At 44.5% G+C, this 25,622-nt stretch overlaps 1 protein-coding gene across 2 annotated transcripts in view; it reads left to right on the forward strand.

The window, feature by feature from the left end:
• The window catches only part of RASSF5 (Ras association domain family member 5), a 113,666-nt gene that overhangs the window by 79,399 nt on the left and 8,645 nt on the right, over positions 1-25,622 (forward strand). For both annotated transcript variants that reach the window (XM_043964192.1, XM_043964193.1), the window contains one exon: positions 25,479-25,592. In XM_043964192.1, coding sequence (XP_043820127.1) covers positions 25,479-25,592 — 114 coding nt within the window. The remainder of the gene's footprint in view (positions 1-25,478; positions 25,593-25,622) is intronic.

Raw genomic sequence — 25,622 nt, forward strand, 5'->3', positions numbered from 1 at the left:
CTTCCAACCTAATACAGTGCCTGGTACATGGTAGAGGCTTGATAAATGTTTGTTGATTGATTGAAGTTGAGAGATAATGAGAAGAATGATGGAAAGGTAGGATTTTTGAAAGGAGAGGGGAACTGAGAAAATTGTTTCTTCCCATTGCCTGCCAAAGGCTCTGGAATGGGACCCAGATGTCCTAGTTTCTGGCAACTGCTCTCTTGATGACCAGGTCTCTTTCCCAAGCCTCTTTTTTTAGCAGGTGAAGGTGGGGCTAATTGCCCTTTCCCTGAATAGGGTTCACATGTGTACTGCCTTTTGCCTGACTCTGATCTATTTAAATTACCGATGATGCTCAATGAAGCTGTACCTGTCAGGAACCAAAGTTCAGCTTTCCTTCTCCCTCTCTTTCCCTCTCCCCCTTCTGTGTGTGTGTGTGTGTGTGTGTGTGTGTGTGTGTGTGTGAGAGAGAGAGAGAGAGAGAGAGAGAGAGAGAGAGAGAGAGAGAGAGAGAGAGAGAGAGAGAGAGTGTGTTAGCGCTCATAGAATCATCACTGGGCATATTGTTGCACTACAAGAAAGCAGTGGTCAGCCCAGCATCCCTGACTGCTCCTCACGTCCACCTTTGAACTGTTGAGGGCTCTGGGTTGTTTCTTAAAAATCCTGGCTCCTGGATGACATTGGAGTGTTGACTGCGGGAGGCATTCTGGACTGGGAATAAGGAGATATGGTTACAAATCTCAACTCTGCCATTTGCCAGACTTGTGACTATGAACAAGTCACTTAATCCCTCTAACTTCAGTTTTCCTCTATGAAAAATGGGGATAAGACTTCTCCCACATAGTTGTGAGAAAAGAACTTTATAAATCCTCAAGGACTGTATAAATGTGAGTTGTTAATTTTTTGGATGGTCCAGACCTGTGATTTCATCTTTGTGGGGAACTCCTAGTATCTATGAAAATATACTTTCATTATTACAGATCATCAACTCATTGTATAATTTATATATAGAGGAGTTGCCTGGGGTCCTGAGAGGTTAAGTGACCTTTCCCCTGGTGCCTGAGCTAGTATGTGTTAAAGAAAGATCTTTCTGTCTCCAAGGCTGGCCCACTGTGCCACACTGAGGAGTGGTTAATAACAAAAGGATAACAGACTCAGTTTCTTAAAGAAACTTGCAAAGGGAAAAGGACCCACATGTACAAAAATATTTATAGCTGCTCTTTTTGTGGTGGCAAGGAATTGGAAACTGAGGGGCTGCCCATCAATGGAAGAATGACTGAACAAATTGTGGTATATGAATGTAAGGGAATTCTATTGTGCTGTAAGAAATGATGAGCAGGAGGAGTTCAGAGAAACCTGGAAGGACTTGCATGAATTGATAATGAGTGAGATGAGCAGAACCAGAAGAACATGTACACGGTATCATAAACATTATGTGTTGATCAACTGTGATAGACTAGATTCTTCTCACCAATACAATGGTACAAGAAAGTTCCAAAGGACTCATGATGGAAAAGGATCTCCAAATCCAGAAAAAAAAGAACTGTGGAATATGGATGCCGACTGAACCATACTATTTCTTTTGTTTTTGGTTCTGTTGTTTTTCTTTTTTTGAGGTTTTTCCTTTTTGCTCTGATCCTTCTCTTAAATATGACTACCTCTGCTCACACCTGTTCTCCCAAAGGGGCCCACATATCTGCTATTTCTGCTCACTGCAATCAATTACCGAAGGCAAGGTCTCCTTCCTAGTCATTCCACAGGCCCCCAGACTCACCATGAATTGTCAGAGGTAATAAGTGGAAACCTCATCGCTGGAGGTCTTTCAACAGAGCTAGGGCTACCACCTTTCAGGGATGTTGAAGAAGAGATTTCTGTTCAAGTACGGGTTGAACTAAATGAAGCCCCTTTCCCTGGAGGTCCTAAGACTGTAAAATGTGGTCAGGGGAGTTGGGAGGGATTGGGCAATGGAAAGCTGGGATTGTGGATACGGTATCAAGTCTTCCCTTCCCCCTCCTCCCTGCCTCACTAATTATTTCAAGCTTCTTGTTGGGTTGCTGGTCACTTGTCCAGCCATTCCAGCACTTTCTTCCAAATACAGTCTGTTTCTCTTTTGTGAGAACAGACAGGATCAGATGGAACCTACCATGGCAGATGGAACTGGGACCATAGATAAGCATTCCTGGCATTGGTGAGCCCCAGACCAACTGAGCAAGATTCAATTAGCTGAGGTCTCTGGACCGCTTGCAGAGGGAGATTTATAACTGGCATAGGCTTGGCCAGAGAAAACAGGGAAAAATCCTCTCCCCTCCCTGCCCCCCTCCAAAGTTTTCCATTTGTCTTTATTGTTATGCCTCCTGAGCTCTCCAGCCCCTAAGGCTATTGGGTAGAAAGGGAAGTCTGAGAGCTGGCCCAGGAGGATGAAGCAGGTGACTCAGGGATACCACGGGCACAGAGCCAAGAACTGACTCTTTGTGTCAGGCTGGTGACAACCCAGCCTATTCCTTGTCACCAATTTGGAGGCTTAGTAGCCATTGGGGGAATGGAGTTTGCTGTCCTTTATCTCCCCTCTAAAAACTCAAAGGGCCTAGAGCTGGAAAAACTCAATCAGGGAGCCTTGACACCAGCTGTTCCCTGCATGGTGTCATCCCACTGGGCAATGAAGAGGTGGGCATGGGCATTTTCCATAATGATCCTGTTGTCTTCCATTAGGGTGCCAAATTTTGTCTTATATATGACTAACCCAGTTAGGGCATGGGTGGATCAAGGGATAAAACATCCTTGATGAATGGACAGACCTATTTGGAGGTGTTAAGGTCCAGAGAGGAAGAGAGAATCAACTAGGATCACCCAGGGCATTTGTTTCAGTCCTAGTGATAGGTTTTAGGAATTATAGTGCCCAGTTGCTTCTTGAACTATGTGACTAAAGGGGAAACTAAGCATGCCACTTTTCCTGCCTACCATCCACCCTCTTCTTAACCACATCATAAGCCTAGCTCTCATCAGAATAGGTGCCTGGATGTTGTCAGATACAAACCCTAGGACCCAGGCCACAGTATGAGCCATTTTGAACACTGAGATTTACAACATGAAAACCCTGTGAGTACAAGAATTACCGTTCCCCTTCACAGATGAGAAACCCGAGGTATCTATTCTGGGATCTGAACTGGGGGTCTCCAAATTCCAGATCCAGTACTCTATCATACTGAGAATTATTGCAGCAGTCTTATGATGTCATTTACGGAAGATTTTTTTCAACATCTCTGTGCCAGCTTTGTGAGGGGAAGGGAAGGGAAGAGAAGAGAAAGGAAAAGAAAAAAGGAAAGGAAAGGAAGACATGGAAAGGAAGGGAAAGCAAGGGAAGGGAAGGGAAGGGAAGAGAAGAGATGGGAATAAACATTTCTATAGCACCTATTACAAGTCAGGCACTGTACTAAGCACTTTTACAAATATCTCATTGGAGACTCACAACAACCCTGGTAGGTAGGTGCTGTTATTACCAGGTGTTTTTTAAATTGTCATTTTACAGTTGAGGAAACTGAGGTAAAGGTTAAAGTGACTTGCTTAGGGTTACTATCTATTAAGTAACCAATTTGAACTCAGATCTTGGCCTAGGCCTCTATTCATTGTGCCATCTAGCAGCCTGTGAGTCTGTTAGCTGCTCTCAGTGGTTGGGGCCTGGCCAGTTTACCTCTTGTCTAAAGCCTTCCAAGCAGTGAAGTAGAGTGACCAATGCCCAGGAGGAGGTTAGGAGCTGTGCCTTCAGAGTCTGAGTGGGGTATCTTCTTGGAGTTTGGAGAGGGATTTATCCAGGCAGGAGCATTGTTCTGAGGATCAACTGAAAAAGCATATACATAGTGCTTTGCAAACCTTAAGGTGCTATAAAAACCGCTGGCGATTATAATTCCCAGCTGAAGCCTCTTCATTTGCCAACTCTGAGGTGAAGTAGAGGAAAGTAAGGTTTTTAAGTACAAAGGCAGAGCCTCCCATCAATTAGCCCTTCTTCCTTGGGGTACATAAGAGGAAGGGACTCTGGGAGGGAGGTCCAGCAATACTTCCAAGGAACCATTTAGGAAATGATGGCTCCAGCACAAAAATGTCACCCGGGGAGAACGAATGTCACCCAGCCAGTCCCCTGAAAGCCTCCGCCTGCCTCTCTGCATTCCCTTAACCCCACACTCCCAGTAAGATCAAGCTCTCATTGTCAGAAATTTCTAGGGAGTCCAGACAGAGGGTCTAAGAACCAGAAATCAAGCTTTGAGATCAGAAGCTCTTGGACCTTATTTCGTGTAATCTCTCACGGTCAAGGTTAATAGAACTAAGCAGTTTCCTATCCAAGATAGAGCGGTACAGCTCTTCAGTCTCCCGATGAAAGGGGGCATTATCCAGGAAAAAGAATGAATCCCAGTCCTGGAAATAATAATTGACTTGAGCCTTGCCTGTCCTTCTTGTTCTCATTCTCAAGAATGAGCTGCAAAAAAATGAACTCCTAAAAGGTGAGCTTAGAGGCATTTAAAATATAAATCCTCCACTATTCCTGGAAAGCCAGAAAGCACAGAGCTTAATGTGCCTCTTTCCCTCCTTAAAGACCATTGGGGTCATGAGAGAAGAGCCATGAGCTGTGGAGCAATCAGCCACATATAGAGGAAGCTTGTAGAAATTCTGCAAAAAAGCCTAAGAGGGGGGAAGGTTCTTCCCTCACCTAATTGCCTAGTTAAGGGAGAGAGAGAGAGAACAGAGAGACAGAGACAGACACAGAGAGAGACAGAGAGACAAAGGGAAACAGAGACAGACAGAGAGACACAGAAAGACAGACAGACAGAAAGACAGAGAGAGAGAGAGAGAGAGAGAGAGAGAGAGAGAGAGAGAGAGGGAGGGACAGGGACACAGAGACAGAGACAGAGAGATTGGGGAAAGAAGGACATAGAATAAGCACCAATGTACCTGTTATCACCACCAGAGCAATTGTGGTACCAGAGAAAGTAGTCCCGAAGTACTGGGCTTAGCAGCTCCAAACAAGTCTCCATACTAACTTTGTAATTCAGAATGAGAAAATAATACAAGTACTTAAGACACATTCAGTCAAAGAAGATAGGGTGAGTTACTGCAGTGGGTTATGGATAGATGCTATTTTTAGAGTGTTGTAGTTTCCCATTTTAACAATTATTCTTGCTAATTAGGTGCTAAGTTCAGTTGTTTCTACACCACAGGAGTGTATGCATTCTCAAAACCTCACTGTAACAAATTTAAAAAATAGGAAGTCCTTTAAAAATTTAAATTTATACACCCTGTTAATGTTAGTGCCCTGGGAAAAAGGGCTGATCATCCTACCCTGGTTAATGTTCCGATCACCACTTTAAGAAATGTCCATTTTGGGGGGCAGCTAGATGGCACAATAGATAAAGCATTGACCCTGGATTTAGGAGGACCTGAGTTCAAATCCAACCTCAGACACTTGTCACTTACTAGCTGTGTGACCCTGGGCAAGTCACTTAACCCTCACTGCCCCGAAAAAAAAAAAAAAGAAGTCAGGGTGTGTGTGTGTGTAGATGATAGAAAGATAGAGATAGAGATACACACACATATATAGGATTTGCTACTTAGAAGTAATTAGCTCACTTATGGTTCTCATCCCTTATAATAGCCCTGTGAAGTACATAATGAAATTTTAATTGCCCCCATTTACAGATAAGGAAACTGAGACTCAGAAAAAGATAAGCAAATTGGCCACACTTTGGAGTATTATTTTCTATAGAGGCACATGTTTTTAAAGTCCAAGAATTTTTCCTTTCTGTGGCACATGGGTAATTCTTTTGTTGTAAATCAAGGTATACATGTTGCAAGTCAAATCAAGTCCACAAGCATTTATTAAGGGTCTCCTGCGTGTCAGGTGCACAGTGCTCATCCTGAGAATACAAAGAAAGGCAAAAAAAACCAACCAACCAAACAAAAAAACCCAGTTCCTGCCCTCCTGGAGTGTGCAAGCTAAGGGAGAGAGACAACATGTAAACAACTATGCACAAACAAGATATAAACAGGATAAATTGGAGATAATCTCAGAGGGATTAAGAAAGGCTTTTTTTTTTTTAACAGAAAGTGAGAGTTTAGTTTCCCTGAGGAAACCTGGGAACCCCAGAGGTAGGGATTGGGAGAGAGAGCATTCCAGGCAAGCCTCCGTCAAACAGTAAACCTGAGGGGGAGTGGCAAGGGTTGACCTTGAAAAGGTCCAAGAAGTGCCATGTACTCAGGACTGGTGAGGGGTCCCGCTGAAATCCTAGGTGTAGGGGCAGCTAGGTCACGCAGCAGATAAAGAACCGGCCCTGGATTCAGGAGGACCTGAGTTCAAATCTGGCCTCAGACACTTGACACTTACTAGCAGTGTGACCTTGGGAAAGTCACTTAATCCTCATTGCCCTGCCCCCTCCCCCCAAAAAAAAGAAAAAAAAAGAATCCCTAGGTGTGTTTGACATGGGACCTTTCTTCCTGATGGGTGAAGGAAGAGCTGCTGATTGATGGCCAACCACTTGCTAAGAGCTGAATAAGAGGAAATATGGCCGTGGTTCTTAGTTGATGCCTCCCAGGTCATTTGCTGTGGTTCTTTTCTTCCTGACCTGCAGGCAGTGGCTGCCCTTATTATAACTACAGGGCAGTTTAGCTTTCCTTAGTTCAGCTGACTTGGCTGAGATGGGGTTTTAGGGAAGAACAGAAACAGTAGCCGGAGTAAGATGAGGATAGGAGCACCCTGGAGATTGTTGACCTCTCTGTCTTTCCCCCTTGCCTCCAGGCGTGTGCCCAAGATGGAAAGATGGGGAAAAGAGGGATGGATTTGAAGGGAGAGGATGTGGCTTTGGATCCCGGAGCTGCTGTTGCTTGGAGCAGGTCATGTAGCATCTCTGCCATTTGGTTTTCTCATTGGTAAATGAAAGGATGGGATTAGACAGTCACTAGCATCCACTCAGACTCTAAATCAATCCTACAGTACCATGAATCCCAGCTTTGCTCTATGCAACCCCAGCTGGGCCTTTACTCTTTCTGGGACTCAGTCTGCTCATCTGTATAGTGAGCACAAAAACTTCTTAGAAAACTGGCAACTCTAGAGTGTGAGCACTGTACAGTCAAAACAAAATCTTAGCTAGTCATGTAAGAGCTGCTGAGATGTTTGGTGGGGAAGTCTAGCCTGCAGGCAAATGAACAGACCAAATGACCTCAGCAGATCATCATTAGCATTCATTTTCATAATTTGTTGTTGCATCATTTCAGTCGTGACTGACTCTCCATGACCCCATTTGGGGTTTTCTTGGCAAAGATACTAGAGTTGTTTGTCATTTCCTTCTCCAGCTCATTTAACAGATGAGGAAACTGAGGCAAACAGGGTGAAGTGACTTGCCCAGGGTCACACAGCTAGTAAGTGCCTAAAGCCTAATTTGAACTCAGGTCCTCCTGACTCCAGGGCAGAGCTCTATTCACTGGCCACCTACCTGCCCTCTTTTCATAATTAACGTCCTTTTCATTAAACTGAGTCTGCATGCCTATTACCCTACCTACTCTCTCTCTGTGACCTGCAACCCTGCTATTCTTGGAGGTGGAGAGGAAGAATGACTCTGTTTTACTTTTTCTAATAAGGTCTAAGGAGCCCTCTTTTGAAAGCCTCTGACTATCTGGCTGTCTGTCTCCTTTAAACTATTACTCAACTTCAAGGACCCTGTGCCCATCCCATCCCAGACAGTAGGCAGGCAACAAGCATTAATTAAAAGCTCTTACTATATGCCAAGCACTACTCTAAATGCTTGGGATACTTTTCAATGCGAAAAGAAAGATAGTCCCTAATGGGGGAAGACAACAGCAAAAGAGAACCAATGGGGAGGGAGCCAGAGAAGGAGGAACTTCATTTCTCTGAAAACCAAGAGGAAGTAATGATGAAAGACAAGTTTTGCTTGATAATCTGAGAAGAATGGGTGAATCTTGTAATTCCAGAGGTAGAACTTTAGAAGTTCAACCATCTCATGCATATATACACACATACGCATATGTATACATGCTTGGGTTCATGTGTGTGTGTGTGTGTGTGTGTGTGTGTGTGTGTGTATTGATCACGCAAGTAGCAGAGACACTTGACATTCAGACCGAGGTCCTTCAAGGTCAAATCCAATGTTCTTACCCTAATGACCCTCTTCCATAGCAAACTCCCTAACTCTGAATTCTGAAGAGAGGAAGGAAGTACCCATGGTAACAGCGGAAAGAGCAATGGCTCAGAAATCTGAGAACCTGGGTTCAAATCCTACTTCTGAGGCCAGCTATGTGATGCTGGGAAAGTCACTTAACCTTTCTAAACCTCAGTTTCCTCATCTGTAAAATGAAGGATGCAGATTAGATAGCCTTTGAAGTTCCTTCCAGCTCTAGCTTCATGAACTTATTTGCACCTATGACCCTAAACTTCTCTTGGGCTCTTTCCTGAACAGGAATGTAGACAAACAGGAATGGGCATCTTTAGGTCCCACCTTTGGGGTTGTTTTCACACTCCTGGGTGCACCTTCGCCTGACTCACAATGGTTCAAAGGCCACCATTACAGTCTATGAATTATCCAAGTTCCTTTGCTTCTTCCCATCTAAAGGTCTATTAAAAACCAAAACTGAACCACAAAAATAGCTGATGTTGCTATAGCACTTAAAAGATCAGCAAAAACAAAAACAAAAAACAACAACAACAACAAAAAACAACCTGGGGTGGGGGGGGCAGCTAGGTGGTGAAGTGGATAAAGCAGTGGCCTTGGATTCAGGAAGACCTGAGTTCAAATCCAGCCTCAGACATTTGACACTTCCTATCCGTGTGACCCTGGGCAAGTCACTTAACCCTCATTGCCCTGCAAAAAAAAAAAAAAAAAAAGATCAGCAAAGCTCTTTACATACATTCTCTCCTTTGACCCTAGGAACAGCTAGGTGGCACAGTGAATAAAGCACTAGCCCTGGAGTCAGGAGGACCTGAGTTCAAATTCAGCCTCAGACACTTAATAGTTGTGTGACCTTGGGCAAGTCACTTAACACCTATTGCCTTAAAAACATCTGGGGCCATCTCCAGTCTGTGTGTGTGTGTGTGTGTGTGTGTGTGTGTGTGTGTGTGTGTGTGTGTGTGTGTGTGTAGAGAGAGAGAGCCAATGGACCCAGATAGCTCTGGAGGAGTAAGGCTGGTGACCTTGCACATCCCTCCCTCAGTTAAATCCAATTCCGTGCAAGTCATGATATCACCCCAATGTCGAATGAAGGACAATCAACAACATTCTCCTTTGATCCTACAATAAATAGTGCTATGGTGTAATAATACAAGTATTATTATTTTTAATACAAGTATTATTACCCCCATTTTACAGATGAGGTAGACTTGCCCAAAGTCACGAAGCCAGGAGGTATAGGTAGTGGGCTTCCCTTTCAATGGCTATCTTTAGGCAGTCAGGCAATAAAATGACTGGCAGGCAAGAGATGCGGGTTGAGATACCTTCCAAACCTGTGGTTCTGAATGATTATTGTTGTTCAGTCGTTTTTTAGTCTTGTCTGACTCTTCATGACCCTATCTGGGGTTTTCTTGGCAAAGATCCTGGAGTGGTTTGCACACTTCCTTCTCCAACCCCTTTTACAGATGAGGAAACTGAGGCAGACAGGGATAAATGACTTGTCCGGGGTTACACAGCTGGTGAGTGTCTGTGATCACATTTGAACTCAAGAAGAGGAGTCCTCCTGACTCCAGACCTGGACCTCCATCCACTGTGGCACCTAGCTGCCCCTCTGAATTACTATAACAACAAAGAAGCAAATGCTGTGTGCTTGACACCATTGAGAAAGCAGAAGAAATATGGTACTTTCCCATCATGATGCTTCGAGTGTAACTAGCAATCCAAGACATAAAATTATTAGTGAATCCACAAGCATTTGCTAAATATCTGTGTCCAGGTACTGTGCTGGGTGCTGTGTGTACAAAAGCAAAAATGGAAACAGTCTCTGCTCTTTTGGGGTTTACCTTGGAAAAGTCTGATGAGCCCTTTATTCTGTCTCCTCTGCTGGAGAGTGGCCTAGGCCTTTGAAGGAGGAGGTCATTATGGCCTGGAACTATCAGGGAAGGTCTCATGGAGGAGATGGGACATAAGCTCAGAGGAGGACAGGATGGGGGAGAATTAAGGGATGGAATAAAGGATGGGTAGGATTTAGGGACATGGAAAAGTCCTGTGATTCAAACAGTGTTGAAGGAAGATTAATCTGGCTGCAATACTGGGACTAGGATTTCTCTCCCCTGCCATTTCTGCTGCTGGGGAAACCAGGTACTGGAGGGAAAACTGGAATCCAGAACTCTACTGGAAGATTTAGGGGAAGGGCAAGATTTTGTTTTTGTTTTTGTTTTGGAGGGCAATGAGGATTAAGTGACTTGCCCAAGGTCACACAGCTAGTAAGTGTCAAGTGTCTGAGGCCAAATTTGAATTCAGGTCCTCCTGGATCTAAGGCTGGTGCTTTATCCACTGTGCCACCTAGCTGCCCCTAAGTTTTTAGCTAAAATGAGGTTTGGGTGCAATAATTTGCATTGTCCCTTAAGGGTACTTCTCTTCTTCACTTCTTAGCTCACTAAATGTTTGTCTTCTACCATTAGAATGTAAGCCTTTCTGCTCATATTTGTATCTCAGGCACTTAGCACAGTGTCTGGCATATAGGAAGAGTTTAATGAATGCCAGTAGACTTGATTGTCCTCCTGCTTATGGGTAAGGGTTGGCCATTATATTTGATGGGCCAGAGCAGTGGGATCCAACTCAAATAAAAATGGCGGTCTTTAACTGTCCATTAGGATCCCTCTGGCTGCATATTGACTTAGAAAACCGCATATTATGGTCTCTTGTATTTTTATTTATTTGTTAAATGTTTTCCAATCTGGATCAGCTGCACTTAGGAGAGTCCCTGTGCTTGATCCTTCTGGGCTAGAGATCCCTGGGAGGGACAGGAGGAGCCCCCAGCCTGACTGATCTCCAGCACCCAGAGCGGGCCCATCAGCCGCCCCCACATTAGAAAGGAGGACCTCGTCCTTGGCTCGGGTCTGGATTAGCACAAGGCCCTTGCTCACCGAGATCCTCAGACCTGGTGGAAACAAGGGCAGTGAGCGGTTAAACCATCTGTCGGCAAACACCAGCAGCCTTCATCAGAACAGATGAATTCCCCACCAGATGCGCTGTGATTGTACAGAATCCCTGAGGACAGACCCACTATGCTACTATTGCTCATATTGGTTAACTCATAACCAAGGGTCTCTCATTCAGTTTCCATCCTGGCTGGCCTGAGGGTACAAAATACCTTCTGTCTTATTTCTGTTTAATTACCCTCCCAAGGCTTCACACAGCCATCAATAACATATGGACTTGCAGACAAGAAGGCTACAGTCTCCTGTTTATGGGGACTTCAGAATCGGACTGGGTGGTCCATCAGTACCTTCTCCCCAAAATGAGTTTCTCCCCTCCTCCCTCTGACTCCTGCTACCTGTAGGCTGGCACTGACCTTTGTCCCCCAGGTCTTTTTCTTTTTCTCTGCAAAACTTTCTGGGCAATATGAATGATAATAATGGTATGCTATAAAATTGACAAAGCGCTTTCCTAGTAATAACCCTGTGAGGTAAATAATGCAAGTAATATTGTTCTTATTTTATAGTTTGGGGGTGGGGGAGGTGGAAAGGGAACAAGCATTTATATAGTACTTACTATGTGTCAGGCACTGTGATAACTTTTTGTTTTTTTGGGTGAGGCAATTAGGGTTAAGTGACTTGCCCAGGGTCACACAGCTAGTAAGTGTTAAGTGTCTAAGGTCAGATTTGAATCCTGAATCCAGGGCCAGTGCTCTATCCACTGTGCCACCTAGCTGCCCCAGCGATAACTATTTTACAAATATCTCATTTGATCCTCACAACTCTGAGAGGTAGGTGCTGTTATGAGCTTATTTTACAGTTGAGGAAACTGAGGCAAATACAAGTCACATTACTTACCCAGGGTCCAGCAGCTAGTGAATAAATATCTGAAGTGGAGTTTGAACTCACAGACTTCTTGACTTCAGGCCCAGTACTCTAAGGCTCAAACGTGATCATTGACTTCCTTAGGGTCACACAGCTGTGTCCTGGGGCCTGCAGGGGCTAACATCTTATAAGCAGAGCCGGGCCTCCTGCAATCAGGTATTATTACTCTCCTAGGGGAGAAACTATACTTTGTCCAGAGGGTTGAAATTGGAGGGTAGAACGGCTGCGGTGAGAGCCTCTCAAAGATGCTGCCCGGCCTCCCCCAAGGGAAGTTGACTGACCTGCTTCAGGAAGTTCATCTGCCACCAGCATCAGAACTAGGGTGAGCCAGCACTCACTACAGGTTAGAGAGAGCCTGGGGGCCCAGTGCAAGTGGATGGACAGGTAGGTGAGGAAGCAGAATGATAGCTGTCCCTAGGGACAAATCATTAGATTCAGCAACTTTTTTTTTTTTTTTGCGGGGCAATGGGGGTTAAGTGACTTGCCCAGGGTCACACAGCTAGTAAGTGTCAAGTGTCTGAGGCCGGATTTGAACTCAGGTACTCCTGAATCCAGGGCCAGTGCTTTATCCACTGTGCCATCTAGCCACCCCAATTTACCAAATTTTAAAATTGGAAGGAACCTAATTCCCATTCACTCATAACTGAAAAGGAATCCCTTCTAAAACCAATGACTCAGTGAGTGTTCATATAAGCCTCTGCCTAAAGCCTAATTAGCATTTGTTAAGTACCTACTATGTGCAGGACTCTCTGCTAAGCACTGAAGATGCAAAGAAAAGCAAAACACAGGCCCTCAGGAAGCTCCCAGTCTAATGGGAGAGACCATATGCAAACTTGTTGAGTTCTTTTCCAGTCGTGTCCAACTCTTCATGACCCCATTTGGGGTTTTCTTGGCAAGGATACTGGAGTGGTTTGTCATTTCCTTCTCCAGCTCATTTTACAGATGAGGAAACTGAGGCAATTGGCGTTAAGTAACTGGCCCAGGGTCACACACAGATAGTGTCTGAGACCAGAATTTAACACATGTCTTCTTGACTCTAAGTCTTTACTGTACCACCTAGCTGCCCCAGTATGCAAACTATGGGCAAACAAGACATAAACAAGGTAAACTGAGGGTAATCTTAGAAGGAAGGCACTGAAATTAAGGAGGACTGGGAAAGGCTTGCAGAAGGTAAGACGTTAGAGGAGCTTGGAAAGAAGTCAGGAAAGCCAGGAGGCAGAGATGAAGGAAAGAGTTCTAGGTATGGGGGAGGGCAGCCAGGGAAAATGCCCAGATCTGAGATGGAGTGCCTTGTGGGAAGATTGGCAAGGAGGCCAGGTCACTAGGCAGCAGAATATGGAGAAGGGGTAGTAAGGTATAAGAAGACTGGAAAGGGAGGAAGGGGCCAGGTCATGAAGTGCTCTAAAAGTCAAACAGAGCATTTTATATTTGATCCAGGAGGTCATAGGGATCCGCTTGAGTTGACTAGGGCAGTTGGGTGGCACAGAGGCTAGCATACCCGGCCTGGAGTCAGGGAGACTCCTTTTCACCTTAATCCTGTTTGCCTCAGTTTCCACATCAGGGAAATGAGTTGGATCACTGCTCCAGCATTTTTGCCGAGAAAACCCCCAGTGGGGTCACAAAGAGTCAGACACGACTGAAAATGACCGAGCAATTGAATGGGGGAAGGGAGGGCGACATAGTCACACCTGCCTTTTAGGGCAAACAATTAGCCAACTGAGAGGAAGATGGATTAGCATGGGGAGAGACAAGGCAGCCAGACCTCCCAGCAATAGACCAGGTGTCAGATGATGAGGGCCTGCACAGGGGTAATGACAATATTAGAGGAGAGAAGGTGGTTTATACAGGAGAAGTTGTAAAGGTACGTACCGCAGGCCTTGCCCACTGATTGGTTATGGCTGTGGGAGGTGTGGTAATAAAGGGTAAGCAGTTGGAGGAGACACTTAGGTTTCAAACTGAGGCGACTGGGGAAATGGTGATACCCTCGACAAGCTTAGGAAAGTTAGGAAGAAGGGAAGTTGGGGGGTTAGTGGGAAATAAGGAGTTCAGTTTGGGACATGCAGAGTTTAAGGTGCCTATGGGAAGTCCGGTGTCTGAAGAGCGATTGGAGATGTGAGTCTTGAAGTTAGGAGAGAGGTTTGAGCTGAGAGTTATTTGCCTGGTGATGATCATTGAATGACAAGGTCACTGAGTGAAACAGTATAGAAGGAGAAGAGGGCTGAGGACCAAGATTTGGGGAACCCCCCCCAGTTAACAGAGGTGACATGCATGAAGATCCAGCAGAGGAGACGAAGGAGCTCCCAGACAATTAGGAGGAGAACCAGGAGAGAGCAGTGTCACAAAGACCTGGAGAGAAGACAGCTGCTTCCGCTGAAGGTTAACTCCACCTGCTATGCGGATGCGCCTTTCTTTCTTTCTTTCTTTCTTTCTTTCTTTCTTTCTTTCTTTCTTTCTTTCTTTCTTTCTTTCTTTCTTTCTTTCTTTCTTTCTTTCTGTCTTTCTTTCTGTCTTTCTGTCTGTCTTTCTGTCTTTCTTTCTTTCTTTTTTTGGCAGGGCAGTGAGGGTTAAGTGACTTGCCCAGGGTCACACAGCTAGTAAGTGTCAAGTGTCTGAAGCTGGATTTGAACTCAGGTCCTCCTGAATCCAGGGCCAGTGCTCTATCCATTGTGCCACCTAGCTGCCCCCGAGGATGCTCTTTCTTAATACGATAACTAAATGTCTCTCTGATGCTGCCACCAGTTGCACCTGGTTCTGTCCCCCTTTGGCCACATAGAACAAGACTAATTCTTCTTTCCCACTAATTCTGAAGATAGTTATCAGGTCCCACCTGAGTCTTCTCTAAGTCACATGCCCCCAGTTCCTCCAAGCCATCCTCCTATGCCAAGGACTCCCCCCATGAGAGCAGAGACTGGCTTTTCCCTTTCTTTGACTATCCCTGGCATGTAGCACAGTGCCTGGTGCATAGTAGGTGCTTCATAAATGTTTACTGATTGATGACCTTTCATCTTCTGGGTTGTGCACCTCTGAATGACACCCAGTTTATGGACATCCTTCCTAAATGTTGGCATCCAGCACAGAATTCCTTCTCTGTTCTCTGTAGTAGGCTGGGACCCGATATGACAGTGGAAGGTCAATTGTTTCCAGGGCGTATCAGTCTAGAGATGATGTGGTCTTTGAGATGACATACGGGGCTTGTGTCACTTCCTTTAGTTGGAGGCAGCGGTTGGGGTAGGGGAAAGAGAGGAGAGGGAGGACATATGAGTTTATCTTTTAGGAAAAAGAGGAACAGGAAAAGAAAACCCAAGTGGGGCAAGCTCTGGTTTCAGGGGCTGAGTGTAAGTGTTGACCTTTTGGAACCCAGGGAGCTGGGAGTCTTTTCCAGATAGTTGTGATTCAGGATGCCCCAGGATATTTTTGGAATGTGTAATGAATTTAACTTTATTTTACAAATAATAATATTTCTCATTGTTATTCTTTTATTCCTTCCTCTATTGCCTCATGGTGTCACTGAGTGATTGTAGCTTCCCTAAAACTATAGTGGGGGGAAGGTGGGGAGGAGATTAGCTCTGGCACACCCTACCAAGCTGGATGGGCTTCATGTCAGCAACGCTCTCTGTGTTGTGTTGTTGTCTACACCCTGGCTCAGCTGGATGTGGGCACACTCTGGGTGATGGATTATTTCACAGATCCTTGGATAGTGCCGTAGGATGGGTTCTCATTGTTTCCAGAGCTCCCAGCCTCATCGACACCCTGGCAGAGCCCCTGTCCTTGAGGGGCGCCCACACTGGCATACTCTCATAAGAGGAGGGATAACTCACATTCCTATCACTTTGACCTCTTGGGTTTACAACGTGCATCCCTCTCAATATCCCCCTGAGGTAGGGTGTGCAAACATTGGTAACCCCTGTTGTACTGATGAGGAAACTGAATAGTCGCATATCTGCTGAGCATCAGACCTAGGATTCATCCTCAGGGTTTCTGACCCCCAGATGAAGCCTCTCAGAAAAGCAACTGCTCGAGAGGTTTTTCTTTCTTTCTTTCTTTCTTTCTTTCTTTCTTTCTTTCTTTCTTTCTTTCTTTCTTTCTTTCTTTCTTTCTTTCTTTCTTTCTTTCTTTCTTTCTTTCTTTCTTTCTTTCTTTCCTTCCTTCCTTCCTTCCTTCCTTCCTTTCTTTCTTTTTTCCTTCCTTCCCTCCTCCCTTCATTTTACATGAATCTACAAATTTCTATTATGTAGTTTGTTTTTTAAAGTATTTGTTAAATTTAACATCGTAGTAACCTTCTTTTGTGTCCCCTTATGAATTTCCTCTATTTGTTTCTGTGTACTTAAAAAAAACAGGTCTGTTTACATTTCTAAGTTCATTTTATATCATATTCTGGGGTGAGAGGAAATTGAAAGGAGAGATGGGGTGGGGTAGAGAGAAGGCTGACTGGTAAATAAGGTCACAGAGAGAGTCAAGTCAGAAGACCTCAGCTGAGTCCAGTTTTCCAGCCATAGATTCAGTGTTCACATCTATAAAATGGGGATAAGAATGCTCATCTTCCACTGTTTCACCATGATGTGGAAATGAGCCTGGTTTCTCAAAGATTAAGTCAGAGGGCAAGGGTTATTAGGTTCTCAAGGCTAGTAAATGGCATGAAGTAGAGAAAGCAGACAGGAGGCTGAGGGGATAATGAAGGAAGCTAAATGAATCTATGTGCTCTTGGTGACCTTAGTCCAGAATGACATGGAGGCAAGTGAGGGACTCTGAAATCAGTGCAGTGAAACATCCCAACCAGATTCAGATACTCCACAGGAATATATTAGAGAGGGAATGTGGGGCAAGGGAAAGAGACTCAAACTTGGAGTCAGAAGACCTGGCTTCAAATTATTAGCTGTGGGACAGCTAGGTGGCTCAGTGGATAAAGCACTGGCCCTGGATTCAGGAGGATCTGAATTCAAATTCGGCCTCAGACACTTGACACTTACTAGCTGTGTGACCCTGGACAAGTCACTTAACCCTCATTGCCCTGTGCAAAAAAACAAAAAACAAATCAATTATTAGCTGAGTGACCTTAGCAACTGCCCCAAACCTCTCAGGAACTCAATTTATTCATCAGCAAAATGGGAATAATACTTAATGCTATCTACCTCATAGAACTGTGAGAAAAGCTCATTGTAAATTGTAAAACTATAGAAAGGTGAGCTATTTTTATTATAGCCTGCTTTTTGAAATTTCTTGTTACCATTCCTTCTGTGGTCATTCAGTTGTTTTTCAGTTGTGTCTGACACTTCATGACCCCATTTGGGGTTTTCTTGGCAAAGATACTGGAGTGGTTTGTCATTTCCTTCTCCAGTTCATTTGACAGATGAGGAAACTGAGGCAAACAGGGTTAAGTGACTTGTCCAGGGTCACACAGCTGGTAAGTGTCTGAGGCCAGATTTAAACTTAAGAAGATGGTTCTTCCTGACTTCTAGGCCTGGCACTCTGCCCACTGTACTACCCAGCTGCCCATCCTATCTGTATCTCTAGCATATCAAGTTCGGGCTTTTTACAGGCCTTAGCTCTTGACCCATTTGCTGAGTTAAACAACCTACTATGTGATGAGTCCAATGCACCTTTCATCCTATCCCACTCAGCTGGGCTTCTTCCACTTCCCAGTTCTCTAGTTCAATGGTTCTCTGATCTTAGGACTCCTGGGGTTCACTGAGAACCTTTCATGGGGTCTGTGAAATGAAACCAATTTTCATAATAATACTAAGATGTTTTAATTTCCAATAAATATAACCCACATAAGCAAAGCTCTTGGGAGTCTGCAGTAATTTTTAAGAGTATAAAGGGATGGGGCAGCTAGGTGGAGCAGTGAATAAAGCACTGGCCCTGGATTCAGGAGGACCTGAGTTCAAATCCGACCTGAGACACTTGACACTTACTAGCTGTGTGATCCTGGGCAAGTCACTTAACCCTCATTGCCCTGCAAAAAAAAGAGTATAAAGGGCTCCTGAGAACAAAGAAATTGAGAATTGCTTCTCTAGGTGATTTGCAGGTTATTCAGAGATCTCTGGGAAATGGTTTTTACAAGAGAACACTAGTAAGTTAACAATTCTTCCCTTCTCCCTCCCCTTAGATGTGTGTGTGTGTGTGTGTGTGTGTGTGAGAGAGAGAGAGAGAGAGAGAGAGAGAGAGAGAGAGAGAGAGAGAGAGAGAGAGAGAGATACAGTATCATAGTGATAATGGGGACACAGCAACCTTGTCAGAGAAGTGCTCTGAGAGGGCAGAGGAGCCTTGTCTTGGAAGGGGGAATAAACTCAGCCTATTTGCCCAACCTTCCAGAAGGATGCAAGACAGCTAGGTGTCACAGTGGATGGAGTGCTGGGCCTGGAGTCAGGAGGACCTGGTTCCAATGTGACCTCAGACGCTTTCTAGCTGTGTGCCCCTGGACAGGTCACTTAACCTTGCTTGCCTCAGTTTCCTCAACTGTAAAATGAGCTGGAGAAAGAAATGGCAAAGCACTCTAGTGTCTCTGCCAAGAAAACCCCAAATGCGGTCACAAAGAGTCAGACACGAGTAAATGACAACAAGCAGAAGAATGATCTGTCCCAGTTTGGGGTGTGGGAAATGCAAGAAATCCAAGTTTAAGTCTCAGAACCTCTATTCTTTTGAGAAGCAGCACGATGTAGTGGATAAACCATTGAAACTGCTGTCGGAAAGACTTGGGTTCAACCCTTGCCTCTGACTGGTACTAGCTGTGTGACACTGGGCAGGTAATGTTATTTCCTGGAGCCTCAGTTTCCTCATCTGATGGCTAACAATAACAATAATAATAATAAACATTTATGTGTATATAAATGTTTATTATTATTATTGTTTTATATATATATATATATATTACTTTAAAGTTTGCAAAGCACTTTACAAATATTACCTTATTTGCCCCTCACAGCCACCCTGGGAGGTGGGTGTTAATCTTATTCCCATTTTACAGGTGTGGAAACTGAGGCCAGGAGAGGATCCTTCTTTTTTGTGTGTTTGTTTTTTGCAGGGCAATGGGGGTTAAGTGACTTGCCCAGGGTCACACAGCTAGTAAGTGTCAAGTGTCTGAGGCCAGATTTGAACTCAGGTACTCCTGAATCTAGGGCCAGTTGCTTTATCCACTGCGCCACCTAGCCGCCCCCGAGAGGAGCCTTCTTTAGGGGTTTTCTTATAAAGAGCTCACTTTGAGGGTATAAAAGAGCAGTGAAACCAATGCAGACAGCATATCTTCGTCGCAGTTGGTGAGTGCTAATAGCAGGTACCCAATCTCTACTCTCACTCCTCCTACTCTGGACATAATGACCAAATAGTCCTTGGGAAAAGAAAAAGAACAGGTGTGCTTTTAGAATTCCATCTAATGGAGTACAGTTGTGCTTTAAGAAATGCAGAAGGGAATGGTTTCAGAGAAAACTGGGAAGACTGGCTGAACTGATGTAGAGGTCAGTGAGCAGAAACAGGAGGACGATGCTATAACAATGATATTGTAAAAACCATCAACTTTTAGAAACTTCAGAATTCTGGTGAATGCAGTGACCAACTATGATCCCAGAGGGCTTAAAAAGAAACCTAAAATTCACCTCCTGACAGAGAGGTGATGGACCTAGGATGCAAATTGAGACTTAGCTATTTTTTGGACATGGCCAATGCAGAAATTTGTTTTGCTTGACGATTCATGGCTGTCTCAAGGGCTTCATTTTTTCTCTTTTTTCATTTGAAGGTGGGGGAGGCAGAAGGGAGAGAATGAATTTTGGTTCATTGGAAAAGAAATAATTTTTATAAAGGCTCATGACTGGGCAGCTAGGTGGCACAGTGGATAAAGCACTGGTCCTGGATTCAGGAGGACCTGAGTTCAAATCCGACCTCAGACACTTGACACTTACTAGCTGTATGATCCTGGGCAAGTCACTTAACCCTCATTGCCCTGCAAAATAAAAACAGACTCATGACAAGAATTTCCAATTGGGAAGGCATACCACCATCCATCTAGCCCAATCCATACCTGAAGAAGAACTGTTATTACAAGATACCAGACAAGCAGTTACCCAGCCTTAGCCTGAAGACCACCCCCTCTTCTCCAAACAATGCATTCTATTTTCAGACACTTCTACTTGTAAAAAAGTTTTTCCTAAAATCAAACCTAAAATTGCCTTTTTTGCAACTTCCATTACTCCAGGTTGTGTCCTGGGGGGAGGGTGTGTCCAGTTGTCAGAAGCCCTTCTTCTCCCCAAGTCTTTGTGAGTGAACCAAACATCAGGTGACTGGGCCAGCCTTGGCTAGGATTGTGGGTCTGGGGGAGCTGGATAGCATGCATAGAGGAGAGCAGACAGGAAACTAAGGAGGTGTGCTGGGGGACGCTGCTGTGGAAGATGAGTGGGGGCCCCTTTCAAGCCTTGGGCTTGAAGCATCACTGACTGGTGGTAGATCTTGATATTTATCAGCCCTGAGGAGGTCAGGGAGTGGGAAGAGGAAATGACCTTGTGTTGTCCAAATTGGTGAGACCTCCCCAACCAGCCTGCCTGAAAGCCGGGAAGGGAGAGGCAGGCTCTGTTGTGGGCATCTCTTTGGGTTTAGCCCAACAGCTGTTTGACGTAAGTGCAGCCGTCATCTCCCCCAACCTGAACACTTCCTCCACCTCGGGCACCACAGTATAACATCAGAGAGTCAGGGGAAAGAGTTATGAGTTTCTTCCATGAGAGTTTGGATCTCACCTTCATCTATTTGCTGCCGTATGGCCTGGGGAGAGTCACCTATATAGGCCTCGTTTTTTTTTAACTATAAAGTAAGTCAACCCCACTGAGAGGAAAGGTCGTTTTACTTCTGAAACAAGACAAGATGGGGCATGTTCAGAGGAGGATGGCCAACCCTGCCAACTGTAAGAATAAGGAGCTAGAAGGGGGAGAGACATTAATAGAGAGAGGCATAGAAAGTCGAGCAGGAACTGAAAATAAAATGAAATTGAATTTTAAAAACCTTAAGTCAAGCAGGGACACACTGGATGTGGTTGCTTGGAGACCTTGGAATATGGAGCCTTCTTCACATCCTGAGCTCTGTCTCTGCCTGGGTGTTTCTGGGTGACTCTGAACCAGTCCCCTTCCCACCTCCCACAGAGGGCGATCCACTCCCGATGGCCCCACAGCCTTCCGACTCCTTTTATTTATCCATTCAATAAGAACTTAACACTTGCTGTTGTCCAAGGCCCCGGGACCAGTGAGATCTGCCGCTGTGCCTGCTGTCATCAGGAGCCTAGGTCTGGACCATAGGATTGAGAGTGAAAGGAATCTTATAGGCCATTGAGGCCAACCCTTTCATTTTACAGATGAGAAAACTGAGGCCTAGGGAGGTACCCTTAACTCACTCAGAGCCATACATAGGCAGCCTGTCAGAAGTGAGATTTGAACTCAGATCGCCTGACCCCAGAGCAAATGCTCTTTCCACCTACTTCCTAAGGTTCTTGTGAGTATCAAATGAGATAATATTCATAAAGCACTTGGTAGTGCCTGGTGCATAGTAGGCCCTGTATAAGTGTGAGCAGTTATTGTTGTCGTCATCATTATTATGATTATTATTACTCTACCCCACTGCCTCCTAAGTCTAGGAGTCCTCTTTCAGATTCTAAGATATGGTAATATCTTTTTTTTTCAGATATACATCTTCTCTCTCTCTAACTAGATTGTAAACATTTGCTATCTATGTCACCATGAGCGCATCATTTTATCTCTCTGAGCCTCAGTTTCCTCTTATGTAAAATGGGGATGAGAAGGTTTGCACTATTGATCTCACTGGATTGTTGCAAAGGGAAATGCTTGGTCAGCCTCACAGTGCTCTAGAAATATGAGATGTTGCTGTTATTAATGAGGATGACAAGACTCTGGATAGGCCTTGGGAGTAGAAGAACCTTTGCATGCTTCCTTGTATGCCTTGTATAACCCCCAGTTCCGTATCTATTGAAGGAGTTATTAAGGAAAGAACATTTGACTCTGGAGTCAGAAGTCATTTAGTCATTTTTTCAGTCATCTAATTCTCTACAACCCTATTTGGGTGTTTTGTTTGGGGTGTTTTTGTTTTTTTGTTTTTTGGGCAAAGATACTGGAGTAGTTTGCCATTTCCTTCTCCAATTCATTTGACAGATGAAGAAACTGAGGCAAACAGGTTAAGTGACTTGCCCAGGGTCACCCAGCTACTAAGTGTCTGAGGCTAATTTGAAGTCAGATCTTCCTGACTCCAGGCCCTGTACTCTATCCACTGTGCCACCCAGCTGAGGATCTGGATTCAATCCCACATCTGTGTGAACCCAGGCAAGTTGCTGACCCCACAGTTTCTTCCTCCTGAGGTCAATTGGACTAATGCTGAGTTGCATTAGTGTGTGAGCACAGAACATCCAGGTCTAATGGTAATCCCCAAGTATTCATGATTCACTGTCTCACTGTGGGCTGGGCCGTGTGTTTGATCTAGGTCTGCAGTGTGTTTTCAGAAATGGAAGCCAGGGCTCTTGCCTCCCTCAGCTCAGAGAACCTGACAACATCCGACCACTGTGGAAGCTCTTTAGCCACAAGGGCCCTTGTGCCCAGACTGGGTAATTTCACCCACTCAAGCTCTGCCCTCAGACCCAACTAGTTGGAGGTGGGAGGCCTGGAGGGAGCCTGGAAAATATGCTGAGTGCCCATGGGACTTTATCCCCTGTTCTTTTACCTTGTGGCCTCTATGGGCAGGGGCCAGTGGCAACCCCTATAGTGGACTGTCTGAGCTGCACAAGAGGTGACAGGGAAGGGTTGCTGTCTGCTAAGCCATAACCAACATTTTTATCTATAGACAAGTTTCTCAAAATCAAACTGGAAAGTAGCACAAAAAACTACTTCCAATCAACTTTTTTTTAATAAACATTTTTATTTAAAGTTTTGAGTTCCAAATACCATCCCTCCCTCCCCTCTCCCCTCCCTGAGGCAGTAAGGAATCAGATATAGGTTATACATGTGTAATTATGTAAAACATTACCATGCTAGTCATTTTGTACAAGAAAACTTGAATAAAAGAAAAAAATGAAAGAAAGTGAAAAGTAGCATGCTTCAGTCTGTGTTCAATCAATATCAGTTCTTTCTTTGGAGGTGCATAGTATGCTTCATCATTTGTCCTTTGGGATTGTCTTGGATCATTGTATTGCTGAGAATAGCTAAGTCATTCACAGTTCTTCATCAAACAATATTGCTGTTTCTGTGCACAAGGTTCTCCTGGTTCTGCTCACTTTACTATCTATCGGTTCATGCAAGTCTTTCCAGGTTTTTCTGAAATCATCCTGCTTGTCATTTCTTATAGCATAATCATATTCCATCACCATCATATACCACAGCTTTGTTTAGCCATTCTCCAATTGATGGACATCCCTTTGCAAATCAACTTTAGGGGCAGCTAGGTGGCGTAATGGATAGAAAACTGGCCCTGGAGTCAGGAGGACCTGAGTTCAAATCCAGTCTCAGACACTTAACACTTACTAGCTGTGTGACCCTGGGCAAGTCACTTAACCCCAATTGCCTCACCAAAAAAAGTTAAAAAAAAACACAAATCAACTTTAAAAAACAAATTCCATTGTGGTGGTAGAGAGGGGAGAACAGAGACCTCAGGATTCAGCCTTTGCTGGGGAAAGACAGGAACCTACCTGGGGTGCAGCCACAGCTCGGTGGTACAGTGGGTACAGCAGCAGACCTGGGGTCAGGAAGACCTGAGTTCAAATTTGACCTCAGGTACTTATTAGCTCTATGATCCCGAGCAAGTCACTTAACCTCTGTTTGCCTTGGTTTTCTTAACTGTAAAGGGGGAATAATAATAATACCTCCCTCTCAGGATTGTTGAGAGGATCAAATGAGATAACTGTAAAGCATTTTGCATAGTACCTGGAACATAGCAAGCACTATATAAATGTTAACTATTATATGGCAAATTGTCCTTTTAACTAATTTTTCTTGCTAACTATATGTTAACTCATTAACTGTGTTAACACCCGTTGTTTCTGTGCTACTCTAGGTGTGTGTGTAAGTGCTTAGCATCCTCTAAACTTCAGTACTCTAGAACAAAGACCCAGCTGCTCTACTCTAGTTACAATTCTACTGCCAAGCCTTTGGCTGGATGCCTACACATCACCTAATGGGCATCTGCATTCTTTGGCCCTGGGGTCACAAATAGCCACGTCCCTGCTTAGGAATCCAGTACTTCAGGTTACAAGGTGATCTCTAATTAAAATGTATATACTTTTTAGCTGTGGGACCATGAGCTTGTTCTGTTCATCTGTTTAGTAGAGGCAGTTTGGTGGTGAAGTGGATAGAGCACTGGCCTCGAGCCAGGAAGACCTGAGTTTAAATCCAACCTCAAACACTTGATCCTGAATAAGTCACTTAACTTCTGCCTCAGTTTCCTCAAATATAAAATGGGGATAATAAAGATAATAAAACCTAATTCCCAGTGTTGTAGGAATCAAATGAGATAACAGGTAAAGTAGTTAGCACCTAGCCTGGTACACAATAGGTGCTTAATGAATACTTAGTTCCTTCCTTCCTATAAAATGGGCATAAGAACATTTTCTCTACCTAAACTCCAGACCCCCCCCAAGGAAGGCCCTGATTTTACATTTTAGGAGGGCTTATGTATCAGGGGTGTAGGCCCCCGGAGATACCATACAAAAATCAAGACTTGGAGATGGAGCATCAAGGCTGTAGAGGGATAGAGACTGGCATGAGAAGAGCCTCAGAAATCAGGGCAGATCCCACGTACTAGATCTCCCTGGACTCCAGGGTGTTCTGTGCCACTGGAGAAGTCAGTCAGCCAATCAACAAGCATTGACTAAAAAGCACTTAGTCCATGTTTAGCATCTTGTGCCCTCAAGGGAGGGGCTTACGTTCTAAGGAAATTCTGAAGAGCCTTCTCTTCTCTCCGCTGCAATGGCACTCAGAATTAAAAGGATAGAAGTCCTGAGAAGGATTTTTTATCATTTTGGTATCCCCAGGACCAAGTTCAGGTACAAAGTAAGTGTTTGTGCAATATCATAAAGAGAAAGGGGCCTTAGAAAACATCTGGCTATTTTATAGATGAGGGAAACGAAGGGTCAGAGAGGTCTTTTTTTTTTTCAGATTGCATTTATGAAGTGCCTACTGTGTGCTTCCAAACACAAAAGCAACTCCTGCCTTTTAAGACTTTATAGGCTAGGGGTAGCTAGGTGGCATAGTGGATAGAGCACTGGCCCTGGATTCAGGAGGACCTGAGTTCAAATCTGGACCTCAGACACTTGACACTTACTAGCTGTATGACCCTGGGCAAGTCACTTAACCCTCATTGTTCCACCAAAAAAAAAAAAAGAGTTTATATAGGTTGCTGGAAGGGGAGGGGCAGATAGAATAAGTAGGAGAATTGGTATTCAGAGCCTCAGAGTGTGTTGTCCCCATGGAATAATGCTCCCACCATCTTCTTTCAGAATGTCTGCAAACCGGTGGAAGAGGAGAAGCCCCAGGTCCCCACACTTAAGGAAATCAAACAGAAAATTGACCACTACAATAGCAAGGAGAAAAATTGCCTGGGCATGAAGCTGGTAAGTCAAGAGGTTCTCTCATGTGAGGTC

The sequence above is a fragment of the Dromiciops gliroides genome, chromosome 4, assembly GCF_019393635.1.
Source record: "Dromiciops gliroides isolate mDroGli1 chromosome 4, mDroGli1.pri, whole genome shotgun sequence".
Classification (NCBI taxonomy): Eukaryota; Metazoa; Chordata; class Mammalia; order Microbiotheria; family Microbiotheriidae; genus Dromiciops; species Dromiciops gliroides.